Source organism: Branchiostoma lanceolatum, chromosome 19 (assembly GCF_035083965.1).
Source record: "Branchiostoma lanceolatum isolate klBraLanc5 chromosome 19, klBraLanc5.hap2, whole genome shotgun sequence".
NCBI classification, from domain to species: Eukaryota; Metazoa; Chordata; class Leptocardii; order Amphioxiformes; family Branchiostomatidae; genus Branchiostoma; species Branchiostoma lanceolatum.
This window is the reverse complement of record NC_089740.1, coordinates 9,285,418-9,299,551: the sequence shown is the minus strand read 5'-3', so window position 1 is coordinate 9,299,551 and position 14,134 is coordinate 9,285,418. Positions and strand designations below refer to the sequence as shown.

General features: G+C 43.5%; 1 protein-coding gene across 1 annotated transcript in view; it reads left to right on the top strand.

Moving 5' to 3' along the window:
• The window catches only part of LOC136425980 (uncharacterized), a 48,085-nt gene extending 37,588 nt beyond the window's left edge, over window positions 1-10,497 (top strand). The window contains exon 7 of the mRNA XM_066414896.1: window positions 7,062-10,497. Coding sequence (XP_066270993.1) covers window positions 7,062-7,175 — 114 coding nt within the window. The 3' untranslated portion in view covers window positions 7,176-10,497. The remainder of the gene's footprint in view (window positions 1-7,061) is intronic.
• Window positions 10,498-14,134: the final 3,637 nt, after the last annotated feature.

The window sequence follows — 14,134 nt, the reverse complement described above, 5'->3', positions numbered from 1 at the left end:
ACCGCTCTGCTGCAGTACCAAGGAAAGTCACCAGGGCCTCGAAAATCGGCTTATTTCTCGACCGGTGGAGACCTAACATCAAACCAAATTTCGTGACAATCCATTCATAGCTTCTTGAGTTATGCTGATAAACTATAAAGAAAGCTATCCTCTTCCAGGCTCCAGACGTGGCTGGAAAGAGTAGAAATCGGCCAAATGGAGGAGTTGGCCAGCCGATAGATACAATTTGCCAGGTCAGGAGACTCAGGACTGTATATATCGGCTGGCCAACTCCTCCATTTGGCCGATTTCTACTCTTTCCAGTCACGTCTGGAGCCTGGTAGAGGCTAATATAAAGCCACAATGCTACAAACGCTGCGGAAACCATAACCTGCTTGGCGAAGGTAATGAATACAAGTTGTGCGCATGTAGCAACCTCGTGTCACTGATAACCTTAGTTACCTCACTGAAACCTTAGTCTTAATGTGATATTTTACACCCATTATCAGTGTTTAGAGGCTGCATCAACAGCGTACGTATCTGTCCCTCAACACCAATGGTCGCCCGTGCAGAAAGATAGCCTTTCTCTATTAGACACGCGTCATGGTCACCCTTGACAGAATGAGCTCACCTTGTCTCGCCTTTCTAATCTCGCGAGAGCTCGGTAACGTGACCTCTGCAGGTGGTACTGTTTGTCTTTGGGTTTGTCCTACAAGTTGTATCTAGTCGTTACCAATGTTTGGATTAATGTTTTGATCTCTGGCAATTGTTCTTGTCTGTAACAGGTGAAATAGTCATCCTCAACGGAGGTAAAGCATGATGCCTTTTCTTGTAGCTAGTGATGGTAGTGCAATGCGTCTATGCGTTTTCAGCCAAGCATACTGGGTAACCCCTGATATTCTGCTAATTAAAAGGTGGGTTCTTTTACGTGCATGGATTCGACGCTCAAAGCTTCCCCTTAAACGAGACCGCCGGCTTTGTGTCCCCATCCGAATTGACCAGTGCAACCCATCACGTCGTACCCGGGCGGGGTCTGAACGTCCTCTGTCCCACTCATAAAAAGTACCGTTTCAAATTTACTGTTTAGATGATATGCAATGACAATAAGATAAATACGCCAAACCATACCAAAACTTTAAACGAATGAATTATGAAATGAGAAATACGTTTTCGTGACCTTGTCGCACATATTTAAGAGGTCACAATCGGTCATCTCATAGCCTGGGTGCCATCCTATTTCTACCGGGGCTCCTACACTCGCTATCCTATTTTTTTAGGGTAGCGAGTGTAGGGGCCCCGGCAGAAATAGGATGGCACCCAGGCTAGTCATCTCACGTGTTATCGAACATCAACACGTGCTCCCCCCCCCCCCCCCCTTCTCATTCTCGGCCCAGGACACACTTTCCAAAAATATAATTCAGTCATGCCCTATGAGCCGTCCTTGGGAGTCTTAGAATTTCAAGCATAATCCTAAGCAGGAAGAGATTGTGGCAGGAGATATACGTGGTTTACAAATCTTACATTTCGTACCCTTAAATTTTCTTATGTTGCTGTCTTATTATTTCATCCTTAAGAAAGAGGAAAATGTCTGATGGTATCGTAGAATTTCCTTCATATTTTGATTATAGGCACAATCATAGAATGCATTTTTATAGTATTGAAAAATCAATTTTGTTCAGTGTTATCTAAATCTTGCTTGGATGGTCCCTTGCCACGCGTAAGATCATTGAGCTCTCTTCGGTCCAAGTTCTAAATGTGGAAAAACATGTCATTGAAACGACCTCTACTGTATCCAAGATCTTACTACGGCTCGCTGGCAATCTCAGCCATTTTGAGCGAAGCTTCCAAAGAGATCGAGCCTGGCACTTCAAAGTTTTTAACCCCACGATAAAGCACTTTTCCGACGGGAGGTATGTTGATTATGGTTCTGCGGGTTTGGAAGATTGCCTAACCATATGGTAATAATTCAAGACATTATCTTTGGGACGGCGCCTCGCCAAGTATAGTACTGATGTGGCTGACCATTTTTTTGACATTGACCCCTGAGTACGCTATACAAATAGCAATGGATGTAATCATCTGATTGTTTACATAGTGAACCTGTATTGTGGAAAACGTGCCCTACCGTCATGGGAGTAGATTGATGATTTTTTTCGTCATTCAGAATAGAATCTAACGTTACTTAAGCTTCACCTGTGCTAAAATATCTCGCCTATGGGTCGTCTCATTGCTCTGTGTTTGTAAATTGTATATTCCTTCTTAAGCCCCTAGGTCCTGTCCCATATGAAGGATCATGGCCTCCCGATCTTCTCGATCTCCAGATCATGGTTGCGATTAAGTCGTGAGCGACGTCATCTTTGCTTGAGAGTTGGTAGGCCTACGAATCTATCTGTGCCAGCCGACTTTGAATTTTGAAAGTTCAAATTCGGAAAAGTCATGCATGTTCTGCTTGGACGCAATCAGAGGAGCGACCTGAAGCTAGACTAGAATAAATCCTAGGCTATACCCAACCCAGCGCCGACCTTGGTTGGGAGGGGTCGGAAGCAGAGTCGTGGAAAGGTGCTCAATTAATGTGCGACAATGGCTTTAGTGGCAAGGGAGCGCACAGGGTCCGTGAGTAGGGGAGGGTGAAGAAACATTTCAAAACTTACAAACTCTATCCAGTCTCAAATCAAGACATAGCCGCTGTCCATGAACATGTTGCATGTGGAGAAGAAGTTTCCGATTATTCTTAACATCAAAGTTCCGGAAACATGTAGGGGGGAGGGGGGCGGAGAGAACAATTTCACGCCATCAAGTCTCCCTAAGATCGGAGGATGTTTCTCATCTTTGATCTTTCGTCAGAAATCTTAATCCGTTTAGACTGCTCTTTTCATGATTGATGCCTCTATCTACTGCCATAAATTTCACTAAATGGCCTTTGAAATATTCTATCACCATCTATAAGCTATCTCGAGAGTCTAAAGATACGCTAACGTATATAGCGACCATTTTGATTTTAAAGGTCAATCTTTTCCTTTTTTACTTACATCGTAAAAAATGAGTGATCACAGTGAAAAATTAAGTCAGGGATATTTACATAGATTACGTTCATAATTGTTGTCTTCCTGAATGTCCTGTCTACAGTAGACAAAATAAATATGTACTCTTCGAATTTGGGCCGAATCGACATAGACTTATTTGGCAGTTAATCACAATTAAGCGGGACATGTTTATCAATTAGCACCAGTGTCTTGTTTACTGTGAAAGTGATCTGTGTTCATTTCGCCGCCGCTGATCACGTTTGCTAGCCCTCTGTGAGTGGAAAGTTTCAATTTTCTTTGATTACAGAGCGGTCTGGGCTACTAACAGTGGGAGTCATTTCTGTCTATGTTTGTTCACAACATGATGTTATGTCCCATCTGTTGCTGATAGCTACAATTCTATAACCACATTAGGTATAAACCTTTCAACGTCCCCGTGAATTTATAGCGACCCTGTGCATTAAATGTCTTTGTACACAAGTCCTTCTGCTACCTACTCTCCAAGATGAGGAGTGGTTCCGGCTGGTGTTGACGTGTTTTAGGCGTTTTTGTCGGGCCCGGCTTTCCACTTTGTCATGTTTTTTTTTTGTGGTCTCATCAAACCACGTGTGGTTGTGGACAAACTAGAAAGCCCGACAAAAACGCCTAAAACACGTCAGCCGGAACCACCACTCCTCTGCTTGGAAAGTACTGCTACCTTCCTCTGGGCGATAATGACTGGATCTAATTTCCACCGCCAGGGGGCGTTGCAGTAGATAAAATGCGGTCCCAAATGTGACGTGAGTTTGTATCCCCCTCATCACGGTTCGTGACTGGAGTAGATTTTCTGATTCATTTACTCAAAGATTTACTAACCTGGTGAAACTATTCATGGATTGACCACGCCATATGTACAAGCTGACCTAAGCAAAATGTAATTGACTAGCGATAACGAGTTTGATAACAACAATCATATGCTCCGCAAAAGTTTGTTGGCTAAGGCAGTTTAATGTACACGTATATGAAGGCCTAGAATGAGAACACACAGGGGTTCACAAATATACTTTGCCAAACTGCGGATGTTACGTCTTTCTCTTCATTTTGTTGCAAAAGAACATAGCACAGCTAAACACACTTATCGAGAAGAGTAGGGGTGACTTGGTTTAAAACGTTAGTAGTGGCGAAACCACATTGTAACGTTGGGTAACATAAATTCGGGATTTTTCCGATAATGGTTGACTGAAATCAATCTAGCAGAACAATAAACCATCCTTTTTTTCTATAATTCTGTCAGTATCATGTACCATCTTTGCCCTAATCATATATATGGTAGATTTTGTCTCTAGTCGTGCTGACACCATAATATTTCAACTTGAAACTACCGTCCGCCGCACGCACAATTACGGTGCTGTCGGACAGGGGGGCACATTAATTCGGGAGAGAAGATTCGTCTTGAATATCTTACCGCTAATCACATTTTATACAGCAGCTATTCGTTCCATCCTTGGCTTGAGGAGAGTGCTATGGATATAAACGTGTCCAAGTAAAAAAATACACGAAAAAACGGCCGTACCGCACACATCAGGCCAGTTCGGGTACAACCCGTGTGTTGAGTCGATAGAACTTCACTCAAAGTCGGCCCATCGTCATCATCGGGCAACGTGTAACGTTACATTATTCATGGGAAGTTAGCTGGATGCCGTAGCAATGGTAATACTACTATGTCCATGTGTTCCTTGTTGTGTTAGGAGCAAACTTTGAGGAAAATATCTTCCTCAGTCCACTATTACACGCAGCATTTAGACAAAAAAGTGTTCCTCACAAACCTTTGTCGTCTGCTTGACAACAGGATTCTGGTTAACAATATGGCGGCGGGAAAATACACGTGCCGTAGGTTGTAGCAACAGAGAGGCGTTTTGATGATTGATCACACTTAGAATCCAGTTGCAGGTTAGCAAAAGAAATTGTAATAAGTTGTCTTGTAAATAATTGTGTTTAGCAGGAAGCGGATGTGACATTTTTCTTATAAACCAGCCGACAACCATGTTGTTTAATTCTCCCACGAAGTCCTCAGACTGTTCCAATAAGGGACGGAGAGTTTTTGACCTCGTCGCCGTATAATCCATGCTTATCGAAGCTTTTCAGACAGTGTTCTGAATACGTAAGTCTGGCAGGTTTGCATTTCTAGCGGTATTACTTATGTTGCATCTAGCACATATCCCTAAATACCCCGTTTTCGAAAAATCCCGAATTTAAGTACCCCGCAAATTTAGGTTACCCAACGTTACTAGTATCTTCTCGAAAAACCTTCATGCTTCACCTCAGTTCAGGATAGGTATGGTCACATGGGTTTGGTCATGAGGGGTTTGTTTTTATCGTTAGCTGCAGGTTCCTAACAATGGCTATCGCATTGTTTGTAGTTCGCAATACAATCGCAAGACCTTAAAACCATTTAAACATGAACCCATAATTCTCCTTAAACCCCTTTGGATCCGCAAACACATGTACAATATACATTGTTTTCTACGTACCTTAGCGTTGCACTTAAATCTTTGCTCCCTACGGTACTACTTTTTGTCCCATTGTAACTGGCGTAGGTGTATTACGATAAGCTGTAATCATGTGATCAAAAGATCACGGTAGATCACAAAGTCCGACGGTCATTAAAAATTAAAGCGCCTAACAGAAAAGCGAGTTCTATAACGACTCCGCGTGGCGAACACTCCACAACAAGGGAGTCCCCTGGTACTGGGGCTATCGGCTCACCTCAGCTCAGCTTTTGTTTAGCCAAGCGAACACACCTTAGGTCTACATGTAGACTGTGACCTGTATTTCAGGTAACCCTTGATAAAAACCATCTACAATAACAGAATAAGAAAACAATCGCCCTTCACATAGCTACTAAAACAATTGACATTAAAACTTTTCTGGTATACTATGTGTTCTAAAGAGATTTTGTTCCGAGTCAGTGTTCGGAGTAGCCTCTAACGTTACCTGGCGCCACAGGTCGCTGGAAAAATAATAGAAATTGGCCAAATAGACGGATAACATGCCAGAGGAGTTACTCCTTTAGCGGACTAACACCCCCCTGGCATGTTATCCGTCTATTTGGCCAATTTCTACTATCTTTCCAGCGACCTGTGGAGCCTGGTAGAGGCTATGTTCGGAGTACCTTGAGCATTGGTTACCGTTACACTGAAGCAGTGCTGCATTATAAAAGTGCAAACTTTTTCCACAGCAATATTTTAGGATGTATTACGGATATCCTTAATGTTCAGATGGACACAGAAATACAAAACTGAATGATATCCCCAGGGTACTGGAGCTATGGGTATCCCATGCCGTATCATATCAGTGCAAAATTTCAAAGAAATCTTTCACTGGGATATGTTATGGATATCCGTAATGTTCGGATAGACACGGGATTATGCATGAGCTGTGACTTACAAATGTATCAGTTTTCCTATTGAAAAAACACTCCAAGAGTGCACGGACCTTTCCCAAGGCAGTGAAGATTTCAGAATTTACATCATGCCGGGGGCGGAGGTTTCAGCCCAGGCATGGTGTCAGGGTTGCATTCGTTATTTCAGCTGGGGCATACGCTGGTAGCCCCGTGTAGGGGGAGCATCAGTCATGGAGCAATAGTGGCCGCAATCTTTAACGCTGCCCTCCCGATATCGTGGAGGGAATGCAGCGATAAAAATTGCGGCCACTACTAGCCCCCCGGTTAAAACCTCTGCTTGGAGAATACAAGCGTACGCGTACTGCACGTAAAAGAACCAAACACACTTATCAAGAAGAGTTATGGTGACTCGATGTGCTTGGCTGAAAACGCGTGTCATAATCAACGACACCACATCGAACAATTATTAGATATACTTCAAAAAGCATTGTGCTTCACTTCAATTGAAGATTTAACATTAACTTAACTCTTAAGAAAGCTAAGTTTTAGATTAAACCATTCAATGTTTATCATTAAGCTTTAACTTAAAAAAAAAACAGTTTCGTCAGTCAGAGCAGATTCGTGAAGTGCTTTTATGATGTTAGGTTAATATATTTTGTATTTTTTTTTTGTTTCAGAGAAAGCTCTGTTACCAGGACTTTGACTGTAAAGGAAAGAGATTGAGATGCGTCGGTGCCATCAGAGGAGGGGACATGAGAAAAAAGGGGTACTGCGACAAGAAGCGGCTCTGAAAAGAATCGTCTTTTGTAAAAATGCATAAAAACTTGACTGAAAATCATGTCGAAATGTAAAGAGAAAGATCTCGCCGTATGATATGGAAGTCCTCCATATTTTCTGATAGAATTTCCACCCTGGAAGGACTGATTTTGGCGGGAACACTGAGACGAATTGTTTAAAAGTCGTCTGATGAAAAAATTGCAACAACGATGAAGAAAGAAAGACTTCTCGCCATATATGGAGGTTCTCAATATTCTGCGTTGCACTCGTGGAAGGACTAGTTTTGGCGGGAACACTGACACGGATTGATAAAAGTCATCTGAGGAGAGAATACAAGAAAGATGAAGAAAGAAAAAATATGCCTCGCCATATATGGAAGCCAGCCATGTTTTCTGACAGAATTTACACTTGTGGAAAAACTGGTCTAGGCGGGAATACTGACACGGATTGATCATGAAAAAAGTCGTCTGCCGGAAGAATACAACAAAGATGAAGAAAGCTCGGGTGGGACACACAGATTGGTGGAACTAATATCTCGCCAGTACGGCTATTCAATCGGAAAATCTCTAGTCGAATTGATGGAGCCAGCAGGCGTACAAGTGACAGCTGTCGTCTGCACACAGACAGACAAACGTCGTCCAGGCTGTAGAATTGCGCGGGAAGGACTGACGGGTCACCATGGCAACGCAGACGATACGGGGACCTGACAGCTGATCACTCCGGAAGAATACAAAGTGAAACGTCATAGACATTTATTTGTTGAGGAGTGTTTAGGATGAGAATGTCTTACAACGGATGTGAAGAGAGAAAAGGGGCTTTGCGCCCCCCCCCCCTCATAGAAGATAGGGTTATAGCCACGTTTGTGACGACCGTAACGTTAGAATTCAAAAATTCAAATCATCCACACCACTTTCTCAGAAACCACCTCTCTGTCCCTATGGAGTAAATATGTGGAACATTTTACTCTACGAACTTGATAATGAAACAGAAATGCAAAACACTGCCGTACGATAGCGTCGCCTGTAGGCCTTCGTCCTTACAAGGTAACGAATGTGGGGGAACGAGTCGTTAGTCTCGTTCCCAGACACGAGAGCTCCACCCATTTCCGTTTTACAGAGAGATTTGGCTTTAGATTTTACTCCAGGCAAAGGTTTAACATCCTTTCAGATTGAAATTAAGATTCCCAAGGTCTTTGTGTGGCCCTCTAGCTCTCGCCGGCTGAACAAGCCATTGCTCCCAATTCCTTCTTATATCCAAGCAGATGTTAGGTCCACAATCGCACAGTTTTCTGACTGTCTGGCTTCTAAGACAGTTGGGGTAATGGATTGGAAGTCAGAAAACGTTACAATTTTCACCTAACATCTACTTGGATATTACCCTCCATCCTCTCTACGCTACAAGTTTGTACTCTCCAATTTTTTATAGGCAGGCGTATGGTGGTTTTGAAAATGTTTTGTACATCATTTGTACAGGATTTATCTGTTGTTTTTTTACGAGAAATTTGTCGGTGGAGTTGGTCAGCAAAATTCAGGTGCTAGAAGATCCATGAATTACCTCAGATTTAAGAAGACGATTTTTGGTGTGATATTTATATTCTTGTCGCCGCAAGACAAAATGTATATTTGAACGTTGAGAAGTTCGATCGTCAGTTAAAGTTAATGTGCAGTAACACAATAATAATTTTGGTGAAACATGAAGTGCATATGCGCAGATTTCACAAGCTATTACGCCATATCATAAACACGGCATTATTCACCTCTTCAAAAAAGTATAGAATTTCTGACTTAAAATACATGAAAAAGAACCCAACAGAAAATTCACTTTTCGACTGTGCAAATACGACCGAGCACACGACGAAAAGTGCCCGTATCATGCAATAAAAGAGATTTCTTTCTGCAGTACATCATCCCAACCTGCCAGGGTTTAGATTGATAGATGCACGCTTAACTTCTACTTCTATAAGCCTCTAAATGATCTCGTTGACCGTGGGCTTAGAACACAATCATACGCAGGCATGCTGTCACATTATTTGACGATATCCTGTCCTCCATAAGTGATTTACTGGCGACGGTATTTCTACCAGATTACCAAGCAAATGACACATAATTGCACAAACTCACGAAACTTGGCTTAAAAACATAATGACCACTATTGAGGCGTCTGTTTAAATATGCCACATTTGGGACTTCACCCTCATGTGTGCAACCCAGCTGTCTCGCATCTCTGTAAAGGCATATTTTCCTTTTTTTTAATGAAAAAATTATAGATTTATGGACGTATCCCTTGAGTTTTCTTTTGTATATTGAAGAGGGTGAGGCGGAGGTGAATATGGTTTTATTGTTTGTTATTTCATACAAAGCGTTATTTTATTGTTTGTTATTTTATGTATAAAGAGGCAAACGTTTTCTTCAGAATGTTATGATATGTCTCTTCTAAATGGTCATTTAATTAAAGGTGGCCGACAATCACTAATTCTGAGGGATTTTTTGGTCCGTTTTGAAGGACTTAAGGGCTTAATTGGGCGCCCAGAGGATTTACAAGGACATCTTTCATTGTTGTAACGCAGAACAGAGATAACACCAGTTCACGTCGTTGATTGGTTTGGAGGTTTACTGTAAACCACCTTTATTTCTTTTACTCCAAAACTTAATTACCTCCATCAACATTTATCCGCCAGTTACATATATCCGCCACTTTGAAAAAACAAAACAGTGTGTTTGAGAGATCTCTAGTGCAGCACCCCCAGGTATGCGCAGTTTAGATGTGCAGGAGTGCATTATACATTGGAGATTCCTTTATACGCATTTTTTCAGGGTGACGGATATAAGTGACATGGCGGAATTATGTTCGTAGTTGTTGAGGCACTTTTATTTCTTTAACTCCAAAATGCTTTGAAAGAAAATTCCTGTATAGCTCGCAAAGTTTATACTTCTGTTCTGTTTTTTATTTATCTAGTTCAATCCAAGCTGCCAGTACATAGTTTTCAGGTTACATATCACAGAAATAATAGTTATAGTTTTAGTAACTTCAAATCTGCGATTTTGAAATATCAGCAACAATGGGCGCACGGACGATTTAGCTACCAAGCACAATTGAATAAACGCTTTGAAAACTGCTCTCCTATATTTAACACATTCCATATTTAACTCTGAGCAAGCTGGATGGTCGAAGAGCTATATTAAATTTGACATCTCATATCTGTACGTTTGAAACTGTCGCTGCCGTGGTTATATGTGTATGCGATGTATTTTTGTATATTTATTGTCATCAATTGATTTGGGACACAGTTTTGGTGTCATTGTGAAATGTATCAGAATTAAAATCCTTTCTTTATTACTTGGAATGCGTGCTTCTTTTTGATAGGTATTGTTATCTTTTGGCTATCGTTATTTTTCAGACATTTTTATCTTAACGATATGGAGATACGTAAGTGAAATGATGAGCAAAATTTAATCTGCCTTTTTCTAGATTTACACTTATTACTAGATATATTTTCTATAATGACTGCGAGTCAATTATTAATCAATTTCTACAGTGTGCAACAGCAGTAAGAAGTTGAAATAAATTCGCTCTAGCTACAGTTCATAGGTGAGATTGCAAACGTTACTTATCCGTTCTAATTACTTGTAATGGTTACGCTAATTACTCTTCAAAGAAACAATAGTGTTTTTATGGATTTTTGAAGTGTGAAATTTTATTTGTGGTTGAATTGGGTGGAAGTATTTGATTCGCGACAAAACGGGGCGTTTAGTATACGTTACTCTCGCTTGTTCAGCCGCTCATGATGAAATGTTTTGCTGATTATCGCCTATTTCTGTGAAGCCACATAGACCACAAAGTCCAAACAAGACCACAGCAAGACACAAAAACCGGGAATTCTGCTGCAGTACCAAGGTCAGACAACAGGAGGCCCCAAATCGACCTTGACCTTCGCGTCAACAACACCTACTTACATATCAAATATCATCGAAATTCATCCAGAGGTTCTTAAGTTGATGCTCCAGATACGCACACACACACTAACGCACACACACAAACACACAGAGAGACAGACATACGGAGCCAAAAACAATTGCAATACCTCCATTTTTCATGGAGGTAACAAGGAGTTTTAACAAATAGATCTCCAAGCAGATGTCAAGGGGAAAAAGCGTAACGTTTTCTGTCGGCAGCCTTCAGGATAGTGAGGTGACTGATATTACGTGATGTTTGTTTGTTTGTATTTGTTTGCATTGCATCCCCGGTAAACCGCGTCAAACGTAACACACTTTTTGTACTGAGTAGTACACGCTTCCTGTTCAGACAGATTTATTTGATTCGCTCACACCGGAACATGCGGTGGTGGCTCTTAAAACTGTGCTTGAGGTGTGGCTATCCTCATACACTGGACCTCTATTCAAAGTCTTATCCGAGGGACGTCCCTAGTCGAAGCTAGAATGCAATTAGATCCTCCGAAATGAATGATTGTATGAGGGATGAATGAATACATGAATGTATGGATGAATGAATCAGGAAGGGAGAAAGGAATAGCTAATATTTATGCTAACACGATGTCTAGAAGATACTATTAGTTATTCCTGTTATACACCCCTTGATATTACCATAAATGATACGGAAAATTTTTTCTTTCCTTTGGGTACGGGGGGTCAATACTCCTAGATCATCCGAAGGTCTCTTGGATATAGTTGTCTCTACCGTACCTCCTTTTCAACATAGCTGACAGCTTCTTTGTACATCTAATTTCTCCCCCCATTGTCCTGACCAGACCACCGAGATTACAGGTAATTACCGGGGCCATGTGGTCCCACTTTTCTCCGCTCCAGAACGTCTGAAGGGGCTCTGGGTTTAGAAAGGTTATCACAAGAGGTTATCTGTACGATCTAAAGAAGAGCTAAATCGTCCTCGGGCCATTGGCTTATTTGTGGGAGCAGGTGAGCAAAAGGTTATCTCATTAAGAAACGGACACTGATTTACGTGGTGGTCTTTTGTGTTACTTGAGGGCATGTGCTAGGTTCCGATCTTTGTACGGAAACCCAAGCAATATTAAGGCCTGAACATTTTGAATGTCTATCTATTTAGTCATTTCTATACATGATTAGTTCAAATAACACTATCACAATGTATAGTGACGTCCATGATGCAAAAATACTCTGTCGTTGTGATGTGAGAACTCACTCAAAATCGTCGCCGAGGTTTTTGTAGGCTTGCGAAACTAAGGGGTTCATCGTACGGCACGTTTTTGCGCGGTTTTAGAATGCTCAAAGTATGAGTTACTACGCAAATGTGCTAAAAAGTGTTAGTAAATGTCACTACCATAAAGATTTCAGTATCATTTCATTTGCATATTTGGGCACTAAAATTGCTTTGGTTGCCTTTAATACCTGTGATAGCCTCTGCATAAGGACCAGTTGAAGTTTGTCCAATCAGGGTTGTTCGCAATATAGCATGTTGCACCCTGACGTGCTGTAGACGCCCCCTTGCGTGCCTTTAGAGTAAAGCAGTGCCGCAATGTCAAAGGGTGAGGACGCAAGAAAGTACGAAGGGAGTTAAACAAACGATTGAAGCAGTTCTATATAGCATATACTTCGACTGGGTGCCATCCAAGCTAGTACAACCCCAACCACCGACTAGATCGTATGGAACAGTAGGGGAGCCCCGGTGTGGAATGGCTGAGATGGCATACGGACTTGGACAATTCTGACGTCCAAATTGATGCTTTGCAACGCTGCCGTCGGGCGGTCCAAGTGAAAACAACATCAATTTTCCGTCTTGGAATTGGAGGTTCAAAGTTTGCACGTCAAGGTTCATATTTGCACAGCTACAGGTATGAGTCGACTCAGTGGACTTTACCCCACATGTGACATGCACGTTGTAGCAAAATCACACCCCACAAAATGAGTCTATCGCAGGTTTTGGGTAGGGGCCTTGGCCTGTCTCGTACAAGATGTTTTTCCAACATACCTGTCCAACTCTTCTTCCGACAAGGAATCGCCTTCACCATGGCCAAGAGTTACCCCAGCCTGCTGAGGGACCAGGCGTATGTAGGAGGCCAGTGGGTGCCTGCAGCAAACAGGGACGTTGGTTTGGGTACACAAAAAGGCTTGGATTTGTACGGACGTGTACAGTGCTGTACGCTGCATGTAACAACACCAGCGACGACAACAACGTCAACGGTATTGTATGATGACCGCCGCCCTCCGCGTTGCGATGATGACCGCCGTCGTCTGCGTCAAGACGATGACCGTCTGCGTCAACATGATGACCGCCGTCCATCGAGTCCGGATGATGACCGCCGTCCTCTGCGTCAAGACGATGACCGTCTGCGTCAACATGATGACCGCCGTCCATCGCGTCCGGATGATGACCGCCGTCCTCTGCGTCCCGATGACGATCCCCGTCGTCTACGTCAAGATGATGACCGCCGTCGTTTGCGTCCCGATAGTGACCGTCCTTCGCGTCCCGATGGCACCCGGCCTCCACCTCCCGACGGCACCCAACCTCCACCTCCCGAGGGCACCCGGCCTCCACCTCCCGAGGGCACCAGGCCTCCACCTCCCGAGGGCATCCGGTCTCCACCTCCCGAGGGCATCCGGTCTCCACCTCCCGAGGGCACCCGGCCTCCACCTCCCGACGGCACCCGGCCTCCACCTCCCGACGGCACCCGGCCTCCACCTCCCGAGGGCACCCGGCCTCCACCTCCCGACGGCACCCGGCCTCCACCTCCCGAGGGCATCCGGTCTCCACCTCCCGACGGTACCAGGCCTCCACCTCCCGAGGGCACCCGGCCTCCACCTCCCGACGGCACCAGGCCTCCACTTCCCGAGGGCACCCGGCCTCCACCTCCCGACGGCACCCGGCCTCCACCTCCCGAGGGCACCCGGCCTCCACCTCCCGACGGCACCCGGCCTCCACCTCCCGAGGGCATCCGGTCTCCACCTCCCGACGGCACCAGGCCTCCACCTCCCGAGGGCAC